Source organism: Myotis brandtii, unplaced genomic scaffold, assembly GCF_000412655.1.
Source record: "Myotis brandtii unplaced genomic scaffold, ASM41265v1 scaffold988, whole genome shotgun sequence".
NCBI classification, from domain to species: Eukaryota; Metazoa; Chordata; class Mammalia; order Chiroptera; family Vespertilionidae; genus Myotis; species Myotis brandtii.
The window spans coordinates 308,392-324,253 of NW_005372109.1; the positions used below are offsets into that span (position 1 = coordinate 308,392).

Here is a 15,862-nt window from a genome sequence, read left to right on the forward strand (position 1 = left end):
CAAAGGAAATATAGTCAGCATTGTCATAATAACTTGTAGGGTGACAGACTTATTGCAGCATCACACAGCAAGGTATATAAATGTCAAGTAACTGCTGTACACCTGAAACTCGTATAATGTATGTCAACTATACTTTAATTTTTTTAAAATATTTTTTTATTGATTTCAGAGTGGAAGGGAGAGGGAGAGAGAGAACATCAATGATGAGAGAGAATCACGGATTGACTGCCTCCTGCACACCGCACACTGGGGATCGAGCCCGCAACCTGGGCATGTGCACTGACTGGGAATCAAACCATGACCTCCCGGTTCATAGGTCGATGCTCAACCACTGAGCCACGCCAACCGTGCAACTATCCTTTAATTTCTTACAAAAAGATGTTTTTAAAAAAGAAGCTAGGGGCCCTAACCGGTTTGGCTCAGTGGATAGAGCGTTGGCCTGCGGACTGAAGGGTCCCAGGTTTGATTTCGGTCAAGGGCATGTACCTTGGTTGCGGGCACATCCCCAATAGGGGGTGTGCAGGAGGCAGCTGATCGATGTTTCTCTCTCATCGATGTTTCTAACTCTCTATTCCTCTCCCTTCCTCTCTGTAAAAAGTCAATAAAATATATATTTTAAAAAAAAGAAGCTAGGGAACAAAAAAAAAAATGTGAGATGCTACAGAGATCTCCACACTTAGAATAGCTATTGTCACACAACTTCTCGCAATGAGCGGAGAAAGAGGCAACTGTGTCCTAAGGTCCCAGGGCCCTGCACTCGGGGTCGGGGGGCAGGTCAGGGAGACGCCAGGGTCCCGTATGCTGGTGCTGCCCGGAGCTCAGCTCCCCTCAGCGTTAGCATGAGACCTCGTTGAAGGACAGAGCCTTACCTTAAACCAGTGTAACCTTTTCCCCACTGTGGCCTGAGGGCAGTGAGCCTTCTCGGCCCTGGGATGGTGGCAGCCATGCTTCCCTCCTGCCAGGATGGAGCAGGGAAAGTTCGCCTGCCTCTCGGGGCCACACGGGATGTCTTGCTTCTGGCAAATCCTTCCTGGCTGAGTCTATAGCCCTGCTTGTCAGTCATTCATCCCCTCCCTCAGGCTTCGCATCCCAGGAGCACCTCCCTTCTAGCTAGAGCCCTTCCAAGGCTCCAAAGCCAGCACCGCTTGCTGTACTGGCAAAGTCTAGCTGCTGCCACCAGACAAGCTCACGTTGAGCTGTGCTGAGCCGGCGAGGGAGGGACACCGATGCCCTAAGCTGCTGGTATCTAGTGGATGCTACACGTTCCCTCGGCGTGCGGCCCACTAGCCCTGGAAATGTGTGTGGTAGACTCCGTCTAACTCTCTGCTTTAATTCTTTTTTTAAAATATATTTTTACTAGAGGCCCAGTGCACGGATTCGTGCACCAGTGGGGTCCCTCAGCCTGGCCTGCGGGGATCAGGCTGAAACCAGCTCTCCGACTTCCCCTGAGGGGTCCTGGATTGCGAAAGGGCGGTTCTCAGGTGATGCACCCCAGAATCGGGCTTCCTCCTCTCTGGTTCCGGGTGCATCACCTGAGAACTGCAGCTGCCAAGTCACCATAGCTTGGCAGCTCCTGCGTTGAGCGTCTGTTCCTGGGTGGTCAGTGCACATCATAGCTACCGGTCTGACAGTCACTTAGGCTTTTATATATGTAGGTTGATTTCAGAGAGGAAGGGAGAGATAGAAACATCCATGATGAGAGAGAATCATTAATCAGCTGCCTCCTGCATGCCCCCTATTGGGGATCAAGCCCACAACCTGGGCATGTGCCCTTGACCGGAATCGAATTCAGGACTCTTCAGTCCGCAGGCCGACGACGCTCTATCCACTGATCCACACTGGCTAGGGCAGCAGTCGCCAACCGGTGGTCCGCGGACCACTAGTGGTCTCTGAGGTCCGAAAAGTTGGCGACCGCTGGGCTAGGGCACTCTCCAGTTTAATTCATCATTTGAACTCCATTATGACTATCGAGGCCAGGACAGACTCATTTCTAACACCACTAATCCTGGTCTATAGAATCCAGTCTACAGACTCCCATCCACCATTAACAGAAGCAATGAAGACACCACTGGGGTCCCCCAGGCGGCCTCTGTCGGCCTGTGATGGGACCAGCTATAGAGCAATCGGGTGTGAAAATGGATTCTCTAGCTCAGTGGTCGGCAAACCGCGGCTCGCGAGCCACATGCGGCTCTTTGGCCCCTTGAGTGTGGCTCTTCCACAGAGCCACATTCAAGGGGCCAAAGAGCCGCATGTGGCTCACGAGCCGCAGTTTGCCGACCAGTTCTCTAGATCAAACCCCTGATTTGACGGATGAGGAAACTGAGGCTTGGCGGGTGAAGTGGCTCGTGCAGGGCTTGGCAAACTACCCAGTCGGGTCAGATGGGCCGTAGTTCAAGTTCCTGCTCTCATTCACTGTGGCAGCCGCCTCGGGGCTCACACCAAACAGCAGCTAGAGTTGCTTTAGGTTTTTGCCTGCATTGTACGTCCTCACACCCACCCACCCCTTACACACTCCCGTCAGTAAGCCAGAAAAATGTGTGCAAGGTAGGAAACCAAACAGAGAAAGGGGTCCCTGCCAGCTGAAGCAGACTCTGCTGCAGGCAGGTTCTGTGACTACGAGGAGGCCTAGGTGCCGGAAGAGGTATCGGGAGTGTCACCAACAGAGCCTGTGTCCCTGGAGAGGTCTCTCCTGGGCTCATGTTCTGCACGTCTCTGACGTTTTCCACGCAGAGAGTGTGAGTGCCATCGAGGCCCCCTGCCACCGTAGGGAGCAGCTGCTCTCTGCAGGCCCTTGTCAGGGGCAAGAGCCCCCCAGCCTCTGCCTCCCCCGCACCCCATTTCCTCTCCAGGACGCACCCCATCACCCTCCTGTGGTTCTTTCAGGGCCCAGGAGACCTTCATGCAGTGGGACCAGTGCCGCCGCTTTTACAACTTCCTCATGGCCGACAACATGAAGAAGATCATCCTCTCGCACAGGTGCGGCACCTCCCTCGGGGGACAGTCCTCCCTCGGCTCATTTGGGCGTCGCTAAAGGCCAGGACTCTGCTTTCTCCAGGGAACATGAAGGGGCGGGGGAGATGCAGGTGCCCTGCTGGCTGCTGTCATCATTCCCAGTGAATCCAGGCCGTCCTGGGGCGGCTGGTCAGTGTTCAGGAACCTCTCCCCGTAGGAGGCTTTGTGGTTGGGGGTCTTGGGCGTCTGACCAAGCAGCAGTGTGACAGGAGCCCAGCGCCTGGTGCCACCTGTGGGGTCAGGTCTCCGTGCTCCCGGCCTCTCCTGCTCAGAAGCCTTGGGGCGAGGGGAGGGCAGGGGGGCAGCCCTGGCCAATGCTCAGAGCAGGCCCGGCGTGTGGAGCTCTCAGTAATATGAGCGTGACTCACTGTTATGATTATCATCAATATCTTCTGAGTCCCAGAGGCTGGCACGTAATGGGCTCTCAACAATACATTTTTAGGGTGTTTTTAGCACCATCCGAGAAAAGGCAATTTGACTGAATGACCAGTTGCTTACTCTCTTTTTTTCAAGGACCAGCACTGTGGTGCTTGCCGTCCTGGCCACACACCCAGATGGGGCTCCTGTGGGTGGGTTCACGTGGCGCTGACCTTGACCCTTCTTGTCATCCTGAACAGAAATGATTACTCTCCTGAGTACATATTAGCTTTGCAGCTCACACGTTGGAGAGCCGTTAACCAGTTAACTGCCACGCGTCCAAAACGGAAACCATCCCCACACGCCGAGATATTTTGAATTTAATTTAAAAAACCAATTTGCAATGAATATTATAAAAATAAATATATTCCTCCCAATTTGGTGTTCTTGAATATTTTCAGCTGAAAATTCTCATGACAAATGATTTTAAAGTTGGTCAGGGCTGCCACTTAGGGAAAATTTTTTTTTTTTAATATATTTTATTGATTTTTTACAGAGAGGAAGGGAGAGAGATAGTTAGAAACATCGATGAGAGAGAAACATCGATCAGCCGCCTCCTGCACACTCCCCACTGGAGATGTGCCCGCAACCCAGGTACATGCCCTTGATCGGAATCAAACCCGGGACCCTTCAGTCCGCAGGCCGATGTTCTATCCACTGAGCCAAATTGGTTTCGGCAAATTTTTTTTTTTTATAGACGCACATGGCATGTGGAGAAGGTCCACTGCTTGCGTCTACAGACGCTGATGGCGTACACGGGGCTAATTTGGCCGCATGTTAAGTGGGTTAACTGCTGTCTGCCTTGGTAAGCACAGAAACAACTCGTAAAAGGAGAGGGGCTCTGGCAGGGGGGCACCATCACCGCCCATGTAAACACGAGGCCCCGCTGTTTGGTCCACTGCCCACCACTCATGGTGTGACTGCCCGCCCGGGACCTCCTCCCCCGCCAGGAAGGCCTGGTCATAGTCGCCCGGGCTCAGCCCCGATCTGGAGTTTGTCTAGCGGCCCCTGAGAAGGAAAATGAGGTCTTGACACCCATCTTCCGGCAGTTATTCCCAAGTCAACAGCGCCAGCGCCTCCTCAGAGAATTCTGAGGGCTGGAGGCAGCTGTTCTAACTCCCCCAGATGCGCACTGTCCCTGCCCCCTGCCTGCCTCCGGGCCAGGAAGCGGCTCGGCCGTGGTTCTTGTCCGCTGTAGCATTTTTTAAATTAAAAATGGTTTCCAGCTGCGCTGTGGAGCCCTGGCGATGAGATGGGAGGTGTTTCCAGTGTACAAGGGCATTTGCTTGGTTTCTCACCCGCGTGTCCTCTGTCTGCCTCTGTGTCTCCCTCTAGACAAGCTCTGTTTGGGGACCATGTGAAGAAGCCCCAGACCCTGGAGGACTCGGACCTGAGCCGCCTCTACATGGCCACGTCCCTGATGCAGATCGACGACAACGTGATGAGGTGGGTCCTCACACGCTCCGGACTGGGCCAGGCGGGAGGCCGCAGGCGGGCTGTCCAGCAGCGGGGGGTGGGGGAGGGGGGTTCTCTGCCCTCTTTAGTGCTTGGGGCTTTTTTTTTCACCCCTGAATACATGTCCAGTGTTTAAAATCAACAGAAGAAGAGGGGGGGAAAGACAAAAACAAACAAAACCCCTCACAGATTTCACAGAAAATGAAAATTGTAGTTTTTCTTGGAAAGTAGGAAGAGGATGCCCCCTCCTTCTGCATCCCTGCTGGAACTGGGGCTGGAACTGGGGCTGGAACCGGGGCCTGGGGTCACACCCAAGCTGCCCGCAGTGCTCACCCCGCCCGTGTGCTCCACACCAGGCAGGGCTCAGGCGTCACACACCTCCATCTGCAGTGGAGGGAACGGAAAAGGAAGTATTTCTTGTCCCTGCCTATGTCTCTATCAGAAGTAAAATAATAGACCAAGAAGGCTCTGAAATGACAGAGCCTCTTTCTTTCGGGCGTGGACACTCCTCCGAGTGTAATACACAAACCCGTCCACCTCACCCGTCTCCCTCTCCCTGTCCGGCCCCTCCAGGCCCCGAGGTCGGCACCCTGACAGTGTCCTCCTTCCTGGTACCAATAGTTTCCAGTTAGTCTTAACCGGAAAAGGTCAAGTTGATTTCTGACCTTATCAGTCTCTCTTTTTTTTAAATCCCCCTTTTTATTTAATGATCATTTGACACCTGTAGGCCTGGTCTAGAGCAAGCTTAGGTTCATTCAATAGATAGGCACGCTGTGGCCAGTGTGGCCCAGTGGATAGAGCGTCGGCCTGTGGACTGAAGGGTCCCAGGTTCGACTGTGATCAAGGGCATGTCTTGGTTGCAGGTTCCCCGGCCCTGGTCAGGGCACATGAAGGAGGCAACCAATCGATGTGTCTCTCTCTCGCATCGATGTTTCTGTCTGTCTCTCCCTCTCCCTTCCACTCTCTCTAAAAATCAATGGGAAAATATCCTTGGGTGAGGATTGACAAAAAAAAAAAAAGGTGGGGGGGGGGAGATAAAAATAAAGACTTAAAAAAAAAAAGGATGGGCAGGTACGGGATCTGCACTTGCCTTTCTTATGGGATCTTAGTCACCTTCTTACACCAAGTAACCTTGAAAGAGGCCTGTTGAGAAACTAGGAAATTGCTGGTGTGTTAGAAGGCGAGAATGAATTCTACCCTCCCTCACTTCAGACGGGTGTGTCTAATGAGAAAAACAAACAAACCCCAGGAAGAGCGGAGGTTTCCAGAGCCTCTGGCGGGCGGACTGGCTGCGGGATCCGAGCTCCAGGCCGCTCAGAGCCGGGGCAGACCCGGCTGAAGGTTTGGTCAGCGTCCGTTTCTGTCTGCCCCGTGGCGGCCGGAATCGGGGACTCTGACTCCCTCATTTCTCCTCGGTACCTACGTCATTTCAGTTCACAGTGGCCGGGGTTACTCTGCCACGAAGACTCTGTTGTAAAGAAAGTTCTAGCAAATGCCTTTGAGTTTCAGTTTCTTAGTGTCTAGTGACATCTGGTTTTACACTGCCTCGAAAGATGTGACATCTGCCAATAATCACTATCGATAACACTTATTGAGTAGTTTCTCTGGGCCGGTAGCGGTGCTGGTACACACGTTAATGTCAGAAGTCTCGCAGCGCCATGAAGGCAGGCCCTGTGCTCAGCTCCGTTTACAGAGGAGAAGCTCAGAGCGGTTAAACCCTTTGCCTGAGGTCACACAGCCATGCCAGAGCCGGGGCTCTGAACCCGAACTCTGGTGCCAGGTATTTCCACTGTGTGTCTGGCCAATTCGTGCAGGAACCGGAGCCAGAGTCCAGTCCGCTCCGAATTCCCGTCTGATGACATGTGTTGTTTTGTCCTTTTCCTCCGTGTGTGTCGCAGGAAGTTCCATGGCTACAACTCCCTGAAGGAGTATTACGAGGAGGAGAGCTGCATGCGGTACCTGCACAGGGTGAGTGGCCGCACCGGCATTCCTGCCCCTCATCCCGCCTCCGCCCGGGGCAGCTCCCTCCTGACCGTCCCTGTGGGCAGCTCGGCCGGAGTCTGGCTCAGACTGTCCAGCCGTTAACTTGGGTTAATTATTGAACTGATGACCCTGTCCCTCTGTGACCCCGTCCCTCTGCGGCCCCGTCCCTCTGTGACCCTGTCCCTCTGTGACCCCGTCCCTCTGCGGCCCCGTCCCTCTGTGACCCTGTCCCTCTGTGACCCCGTCCCTCTGCGGCCCCGTCCCTCTGTGACCCTGTCCCTCTGTGACCCCGTCCCTCTGCGGCCCCGTCCCTCTGTGACCCTGTCCCTCTGTGACCCCGTCCCTCTGCGGCCCCGTCCCTCTGTGACCCTGTCCCTCTGTGACCCCGTCCCTCTGCGGCCCCGTCCCTCTGTGACCCTGTCCCTCTGTGACCCCGTCCCTCTGCGGCCCCGTCCCTCTGTGACCCTGTCCCTCTGTGACCCCGTCCCTCTGCGGCCCCGTCCCTCTGTGACCCTGTCCCTCTGTGACCCCGTCCCTCTGCGGCCCCGTCCCTCTGTGACCCTGTCCCTCTGTGACCCCGTCCCTCTGCGGCCCCGTCCCTCTGTGACCCTGTCCCTCTGTGACCCCGTCCCTCTGCGGCCCCGTCCCTCTGTGACCCTGTCCCTCTGCGGCCCTGTCCCTCTGTGACCCTGTCTCTCTGCGGCCCTGTCCCTCTGCGACCCTGTCTCTCTGCGGCCCTGTCCCTCTGCTGACCCTGTCCTCTGCGGCCCTGTCCCTCTGTGACCCTGTCCCCCTGTGACCCTGTCCCTCTGCGACCCCGCCCCTCTGCAGCCCCGCCCCCTGCAGTCCCATGTGTAATCCCTGTGCTGCCCCTTCGTGCAGGGCAGGACCGGTCTGTGCCTGTGTCTGTAAAAGCTTACAGCCCATTCTTTCCTTAGTCTTCCCTGGACTGTGCAGCCCTGCCTGGTTCCTGCCTTTCCCTCATAGGCGATCCGTGTAGACTTCCTACAGTCCTGGACCCTTCTGTTGGCCCTTGTGTGTTTAGTCAGTGTGGTGCCTAGGACTGAATTAAAAAGTCCTGCCGTGATCTGGTGATCACAGTAAAATAGGTGTATTTCTCTATCAAAACGAGGAGGAATATGTTGACAAAGAGACTAGGTTTATACTAATGCAGTTATAGCAGCTATAATGAACTTCATGCATATTAAATTAAGTCTGTGGCTATATTTTTATTGATTTCAGAGAGGAAGGGAGAGGAAGGGAGAGGAAGGGAGAGGAAGGGAGAGATAGCAACGTCAATGATGAGAGAGACTCACTGATCGGCTGCCTCCTGCCCTACCCCTACTGGGGGATCAAGCTCACAACCTGGGCATGTGCCCTGAGCGGGAATTGAACCCGGGACCCTTGAGCTCACAGGCTGACGTTCTATCCACTGAGCCGAACCGGCTAGGGGAACCCCCACATGTTTTTTGCCTGAACCACCACCAACCGGTCTCTCATTCTGTGCACAATTGCTCTTTTGGCTCCAACGTGGGACTCCGTTGACCCCGACTATGAGCACGTGTTGGTGTGGCCCCCTCCCCAGCTGAAGCAGGGACTTGTGGCTGCAGTTCGGCCACGTGTCATGTCGACCACCCCTCCTAGCTCAGCCTCACACCCAGGCTTCTGGTGCCTTCATCTGCACATTACAGCACCGTGGAGCTGCCCAGAGCTCAGGCCAGAGACTCCAGCTTAGCACACGCAGGCGTGCACTCCCGGCATGGCGGTCCAGGGGTGTCTGAGGGCCGGAGTCACAGCAGCAGCTGGCCACCCGGGGGACCAGGGTGTCCCTCACCCACCTGTTCAGCACACTGAGCAATGGCCACCTTCCCTCTTCTTCAGGGCCAGGTCGGGGAGTGAACTTGAACCTTGGATCAGTGGGGTCCACAAAAGGGAAGCGATCACTTCATTCTTTTTCTTTTCTTGGTTCAGATCTATGTGCCCCTCATGCTGGTTAACGCAGCCGATGACCCGTTGGTACATGAAAGTCTCCTCAGCATTCCAAAGTCTCTCTCAGGTAAGTGTCTTCCTGCTGCTCCCTCAGGCGCTCGGCAGACCGCCGGTCCTTCTGTCCCCTTCGCGTGCTGTCCCTCCTGCGGTGCTGTTGGTCAGACCCGACAGTCCCGGGCTGTGCGGGGGCCTGGGCAGAGCCTCCCCGTGTCGTGTCCGTCCCGTGCGGGAGGCAGGCCCCTCCCTTACATCAGAGGCAACTGCAATTGTCGGCTCAGGGTTATGGCTCCATTAAGTCTGAGAGTTTGACTGAAAGAGATATTTACTCTTCAGACTTGACCTGAAAAGCAAAAAATAAATAAAAATCCCCTCGTGACAGCCAGCCTCTCCATCTGCTTTGAGGATAAAAATATAAGCAACTGAGAAAGCAGCTGTGGCCGTGGGAGTGTTACCCAGGGCAGGTCGGAGCTGGAGGAGAGTGAGGCGGGGCCGCAGGAGGAAACCTGGGACTGCTAGGGCCTCATTTCCCCCCACATCCCCTGTAAGTGTCCTATGTCACCCGGAGGAGGCGGGGATACCTCTGGGTCTCTCGTGACCCCAAGCGAGGAGGGTAGATCCTGCAGCAGACGGGGACCCACGCCCGCCTCCAGAGAGCACCACGCAGAGTGCGTGCCGCGCGTGGGCTGGGGTAAAGTCCCTCCCCTGCCACCCACCTTCCCCTCCAAACCTCGGGCCCCTGCACAGAAGTCGCCCACTCAGCCACGTGGGCAGCACCCAGAGAAAGCAGCGCGTTTGCTTCCTTCCCTGCACCCAGCCGTAGCGCTGCTGCCGTGGCACAGAAACGTGTGCAATGGTGACCGCAGGGACAGGGTATAAGGGCTCAGGCAAGAAAGGAGCGAGCCCGGAGCCACGTGCGCGTGCCAGGAAGTGTCGCCCGCCGAGGCCCGGGCAGCCAGCAGGGGCGCTGTCAGTGACCCCCCAGGACAGTGGTCGGCAAACCGCGGCTCGCGAGCCACATGAGGCTCTTTGGCCCCTTGAGTGTGGCTCTGCGCGCCCGCACGTGGTATTTTGTGGAAGAGCCACACTCAAGGGGCCAAAGAGCCGCATGTGGCTCACGAGCCGCGGTTTGCCGACCACGGCCCCAGGAAGACAGCTGCTCCCGTAGCTGCCCGTTCCGTGCTGGCTGTGCTAGCAACTAACCTCACTCATCAAGCCTCGTGCCCACCCCGTCTGTCCTGCTCGGCATGCCCGCTCAGCGGGTGCCATGAGAGTGTGGGCATCTTTTTTTTTTTAATATATTTTATTGATTTTTTACAGAGAGGAAGGGAGAGGGATAGAGAGTTAGAAACATCGATGAGAGAGAAACATCGATCAGCTGCCTCCTGCACACCCCCTACTGGGGATGTGCCCGCAACCAAGGTACATGCCCTTGACCGGAATTGAACCTGGGACCCTTGAGTCCGCAGGCCGACACTCTATCCATTGAGCCAAACCGGTTAGGGCGAGAGTGTGGGCATCTTTAAGCACCACCGGCAGCTTTATGCTTCGGTCTTAGAAGATAAACGGCATGAAAAACCATCGCCTCCCTGAGTTGCCTTGTTCTCCAGTGAATGACAGTGTAAACGCCGGGCTGGGAATCCTTCCCAGGACCCCCCCTCCACGCAGCAGCAGCACCGCCTGGGAACTCAGCTCTCGCTGCCTGGGAAAGCAGCGCCTGCATTTTAAGGCGATATCCCAGGGGTTCCCATGCACAAAGTTGGGGCGTGCTTGACTGTTCAGCCGAGTCACTTGGGGAGCTTTAGCAGCTGCAGCGCCTGGTTCCCCCTCCCACCCATCCCCCACACCCACAGAGACCCTGATGTAACTGGTCTGGACGCTGCACAGAGATCTTTTTTTTAATATATATTTTTATTGATTTCAGAGAGGAAGGGAGAGAGAGAGAGAGAGATAGAAATGATGAGAGAGAATCATTCATGGATCGGCTGCCTCCTGCACGCCCCCTACTGGGGATTGAGCCCGAGACCCGGCATGTGCCCTTGACCGGAATCGAACCCGGGGCCCTTCAGTCTGCAGGCCAACGCTCTATCCACTGAGCCAAACCAGCCAGGGTGCTGCACAGAGATCTTTCCAAACCCATGTGTGCTAACACGCAGCCGTGTTTGAGAACCACTTAGATCAGGGGTCCTCAAACTTTTTAAACAGGGGGCCAGTTCACTGTCCCTCAGACCCTTGGAGGGCCGGACTATAGTTTAAAAAAAAACTAGTTGGCTGCTAAGCAACAGGCAGCGGCAGCAAAAACACCCGGCGGGCCAGATAAATGTTTTCGGCGGGCCGCATGTGGCCCGCGGGCCGTAGTTTGAGGACCCCTGGCTTAGATCTTAAAGGCTCTGCTCCAAGCCAAGCTGCTGTTCCCCAACCTGCTAGGTCCCACTGTCGTGCCTACCCCACCGGTCTCCCTCCTACGGAGCTGAACGAGGCAGTGAGTGGAGGTCGGATGCCCTTGTAGGTGACCTTCACCTGTGGGGAACACCCGGGCCACCTGGCCAGCGTATCCGCACCTCCTGCCGCGGAGCGACCCCGAGGACAGGGACTCACGGCTGCCTTTCCCCTGCAGAGAAACGGGAGAACGTCATGTTTGTGCTGCCTCTGCACGGGGGCCACCTGGGCTTCTTCGAGGGCTCCATGCTGCTGCCCGAGCCGCTGACGTGGATGGACAAGCTGGTGGTGGAGTACGCCAACGCCATTTGCCAGTGGGAACGCAGCAAGTTGCAGTGCGCCGACGCGGAGCAGGTGGAGGCCGGCCTGGAGTGAGGCCCCCGGACTCTGGCGCTCCAGCTGCCCTCCTTGAACTGGCGTCCCTCACCGGCTGTTCAGGTCTCCCCCTCCCTCCGTGACCTGGATCTGACCTCACACCGTCAGCGGGGGCCACCACCGGGCACACCTGTCTCGGGGTGGGCGGCTACCCCGGGAGCTCCAGGCTATTTTTGTGCTTAGTTCCTTGTTTCCTCCATTGCATTGTTAGCCATGGCGACACGCGCCAGACAGCCCCTCACCCTCCTGTCCAGTTGAGCATCATATCATGATTGCTTTTAAGCCAATCACATCTAGTTTCCCTATGAAAAACGTGTCGGGACAGCAGTTTTGCTTTGCCAATCAAAAGGCTCTCCCCCAGGAACAATGAAGGACGTCTGTTAGTTGGCGGTGGCCCTATGCGTCCTTGTGTAGACCCGGAAAAGCGCTCCCCCGCCCAGCCCCTGCCGGAGATGCAGGTCAGCTCCGAACCTGGGGTCCCGGGGCTCCCGGCCGCAGCGGGGCCTCTTAGGGCAGAGAAAACCCCCTTGATCACAAGCCAAGCTTCCCCCTCGCTCTCTCCTAGACAGTCTCCCAGCGCCTTGCTGGTGATGAGAGTGACCTGGGGCGCTTATTAAAAATTCAGCCTCCCGGGTCCCTCCCCAAGGGGAAGCCCATGCCGTGGGCCTGGGAAAGGGCCTGGGGATTTTAATTTTTGACAAGTGCCCCCGGTGATTCTCATCGCCAGGCAAATTTGGGAAACGCTGTCTGCAGGGCCTTTAAATTAGAAACATCTCGGTAGCTCTTTTCATTAAAATCCGTAGTCGGAGGGGTCACCCAGCTCCCAGGGGCCTCCAAGGCCTGCCCCCTGTGACCACACCTGACTCTGCTTCTCACTGGCTATATGACCCTGGAAGAGCCCCCTTGAACTTGACGTTCCTCACCTGTAAAATGGGGGACTTGGACCAGGTGGATTGCCTGCCGAGATCACTACCCGTCCTGAAGTTCAATGACAAACTCACTTTCCTGAGGTTTGAGAGACCATCCCTCCCAGGGCCCCTGGGAGCCGCCCTCCAGTCTAAACATGTAGATGTCATCATTTGCCTTTGTTTGTTCCTCATGTCATATAAAGCCGTGTGTGGGGCCTTGCTTTATTATGCACTCATTTGTAATTTTATTTTTTAACCCAGGTCTCTCCAACTCTGGCTTTTGATACCAAACAATTCAAAAGTCGGACCTGAGTTTGGAGAAAGACCTTCCCAACCTGAGGTGTTTTGCAAGCAGATTTTTAACGTCATAGCCTGTTGTAGTCTGTAGAGGTCTCTCCGAAGGTGTCTTCCCCAATGAAAATGTCACTCTAAGTTTCAAGTACTTTTCTCCAATCCTGTGGTACTTGAATGTCTAAAAGCCCTGCACTTGGAAAAATCTGCCATTGCTATCTGGAGCGAAATGGAACTATGAGAGAAATTGCCTGGATACTTCAAAATGTTCCCTGCTTCATCTCCTTTGCCCCGGGGCAGGCAGGAATAGGAAAAGTGGGTCTGTGTGGATGTGGAAGGGGTGGAGGGAGTCACCTGTGGCCACAGGTGGTCACAGCTTGAGCATTGGTCCAAGTGACGGTGACAGTAACGTCTGCGACCTGGAGAAATTATTTGCTGACAATCACTAGATCGAACTAACAAATAACATCAAAAACAGCCATTATCTCAAAAGATGATGATTCCTGTGGTCCGGACTTTGCTGTGGTTTATACAAACACACACCACGTTTGTCCTTGTGACTCCCTCCCCCCACCCCCCAAGTGGTTACTTTTCTAGTGCTTTTCCTCTTGGCGTTGTTGTAGCACAAAGTGGCACTTTACCATCTGACCCTCAATTTGGAAGCATGTCCTTCTCCCCTGTCACTTCCCCGCCACCCGACAGCCCCCGCTGTCTCCCTTCATTACTTAAGACTTTCTGTGACATTCGGTAAACGAAGCAATAACTTCATAGGTTTGTGTGACCATCCCAGGAAGCCAGCGGCTCCTGTCATTTGCCCCGGGCCCCCTCTCTTGCCCTGTTCTGAGGAAGTACTGGCCAGGTACCAGCTCCATCGGGAAGAGAAAAGACAGTGTTGTTGTCACCCCCGGGTGCAGGGGACAGAAGTCCTTAGAGCCTGGTCTGCACGACAGTCCGACCCAGGTGTCCCCCCGGAGGTGGGGGGAGAGGCAGAGTTTGGGGCCCCTCCTTTGTTGCCACCCAACCGGAATTCACCCCCCGGGGCTGCGAGGGTGGCGTCCCAGCTGAGCTCTTTTCAGTGTGTGACTCTGAATGGCGCTCACACGAAGTCCACTGAAGCCCTTTGTTCAGCGCCAGGCTCCCGGGCATGGAAATGAGAGGGTGGCTGTGGCCGTCTTAACAGGGACGTTCTTGTTTGCCCTGAATGAGCGAGCGCACAGGGCATTGAATCTGCAGAGAGGCAAACTCGCCTGGTAAACAGGGGAGCGGCATTTTCTATGTAGGTCAGCTTCCTCCTCCCTCCCGCTTCCCTTCGCTTTTCTTCTGAAGTCGTTCATTTCTGATGGTGATGGGAGTGCTCACCTGGCTATTAAGGCCCCACTTGGGCTAAAACTAGGGCTTTTGAACACTCTATTCTGAAATCAGAGGAAGGATGTAAGTTGCATAGACCCAGACAGTTCAATCGCAGGAATAACACGTTAAAAACCAAGGGGGGGCGGGTACCCATGTTCCTCCTGGTTGTACCCCCTGCCTCCTAAACCATTTGAAGGCACCGATGAGTAACCGATTCGAGGCAAATTAGGATTTTCTGAAAAATGGTGTCAGGTCTCCTTGATGCACTTCTGTTAGAGGGCGCTTAACAGCCTTGGAGAAAACCCCTTGCCCTGGCCAGTGTGGCTCAGTGGATAGTGCGTCGGCCTGCGGACTGAAGGGTCCCGGGTTCGATTCCTGTCAAGGGCACGTACCACGATTGCAGGCTCCCGGCCTTGGTCAGGGCCAGGTGGGAAGCATCCCATCGATGTGTCTCTCACATCGGTGTTTCTCTCTGTCTCTCCTTCTCCCTTCCACTCTCTAAAAATCAGTGGAAAAAATATCCTCCAGTGAGGATTAAAAAAAAGAAAGAAAGAAAGAAAGCCCCTCACTTCTCTGCTGTGACTTTGCACCAGGGACTCCAGGGCGGCCTGGAGCAGAAGGTTGTTTGTGGTCACCCTCCTTGTAAGCTCTCAGCGGCATTTCACACTTGGCAGGGGAGTGGGGGAGGGGGCCCTGTGACAGACCACACGAGGGGCAATGTGCCTGGAAGGGGAGCGCCCCTTTCTGGGCGTGGTGTTGGGAAGCAGGGTGCAGGGGACCTGGGTGCTTGTCCCTCATTCACCCTGGATGGGGGCAGTCGCTTCACCTCCCTGAGCCCCAGTGATCCTAGACCAAGCATGTCAAACTCGTGGCCCGCGGGCCACATGCCTCGAGGCGTGTGGCCCACCGGTGGGCGTGAGTTTGACATGCTTGTCCTAGACCATCTCTAAAACCATTCACGTATGTACAGGTCATTTTCCCGAACACTCCCACTGGCCTTCTGCAGCTCTTGCTTTAGAATCCGGTGAGTCAGGGCCCCCGGCTCCCCTTGAGAGGCCTGGGGGAGGGAGCTGCTGCATTAGGCTTTGCGGTGAAGACCCTAGACCTTGCCCTTGCCCTTGCCCTGTGCCTTTGGCTTCCCTTCAGCGTCTCCATCCTCATCTCCATCCTCATCTCCATGTCCTTGCTGTCCCGAGGCTGGCCGCATGACCAGGGCAGGTGCAGCGTTGGCACGAGGCAGGTGGCCCATCTTTCTGTGTGACTCAGGCAGAGCGTTGAGAGTTCCCGGGGCAGACATCCTTCCAGCTCCGGCTTTCATTCTCCAACCCCGTCCTCATTAAAGCCCGACTCCCCGGGTAGGGCAGCCGAGAATGAGAGCGCGCTACTTTGTCGCTGTGTGACTTGCGGGTCCTTTCGCCAGCTCCAGGGGGACAATGCGTGTGTTCTTGTTGGTGTTTGCCAGGCAAGCAGATGTCTGGGATGTGAGGGGCCCTTCTCTTCCCGGGGCCTCGGTCCTGGCTTGGAGGTAGAATAAAGATCACTGACACCTCACGTGGCGTTCCAAGTTGCTAAGAAGCAATTTGCCTGCAGCATCCGCTCACAATATCATCCGGAATCCCTTTCTTTGACCAGAAAGCCTTAACTTG

The 15,862-nt window shown here is 55.6% G+C and overlaps 1 protein-coding gene across 3 annotated transcripts in view; it reads left to right on the forward strand.

The window, feature by feature from the left end:
- The window catches only part of ABHD2 (abhydrolase domain containing 2), a 67,210-nt gene extending 54,403 nt beyond the window's left edge, over positions 1-12,807 (forward strand). For all 3 annotated transcript variants that reach the window (XM_005886529.2, XM_005886530.2, XM_005886531.2), the window contains 5 exons: positions 2,884-2,976; positions 4,765-4,875; positions 6,783-6,852; positions 8,839-8,923; positions 11,471-12,807. In XM_005886529.2, the coding sequence (XP_005886591.1) occupies positions 2,884-2,976; positions 4,765-4,875; positions 6,783-6,852; positions 8,839-8,923; positions 11,471-11,667 (556 nt within the window). In that variant the 3' untranslated portion in view covers positions 11,668-12,807. The remainder of the gene's footprint in view (positions 1-2,883; positions 2,977-4,764; positions 4,876-6,782; positions 6,853-8,838; positions 8,924-11,470) is intronic.
- The last annotated feature ends 3,055 nt before the right edge of the window (positions 12,808-15,862 follow it).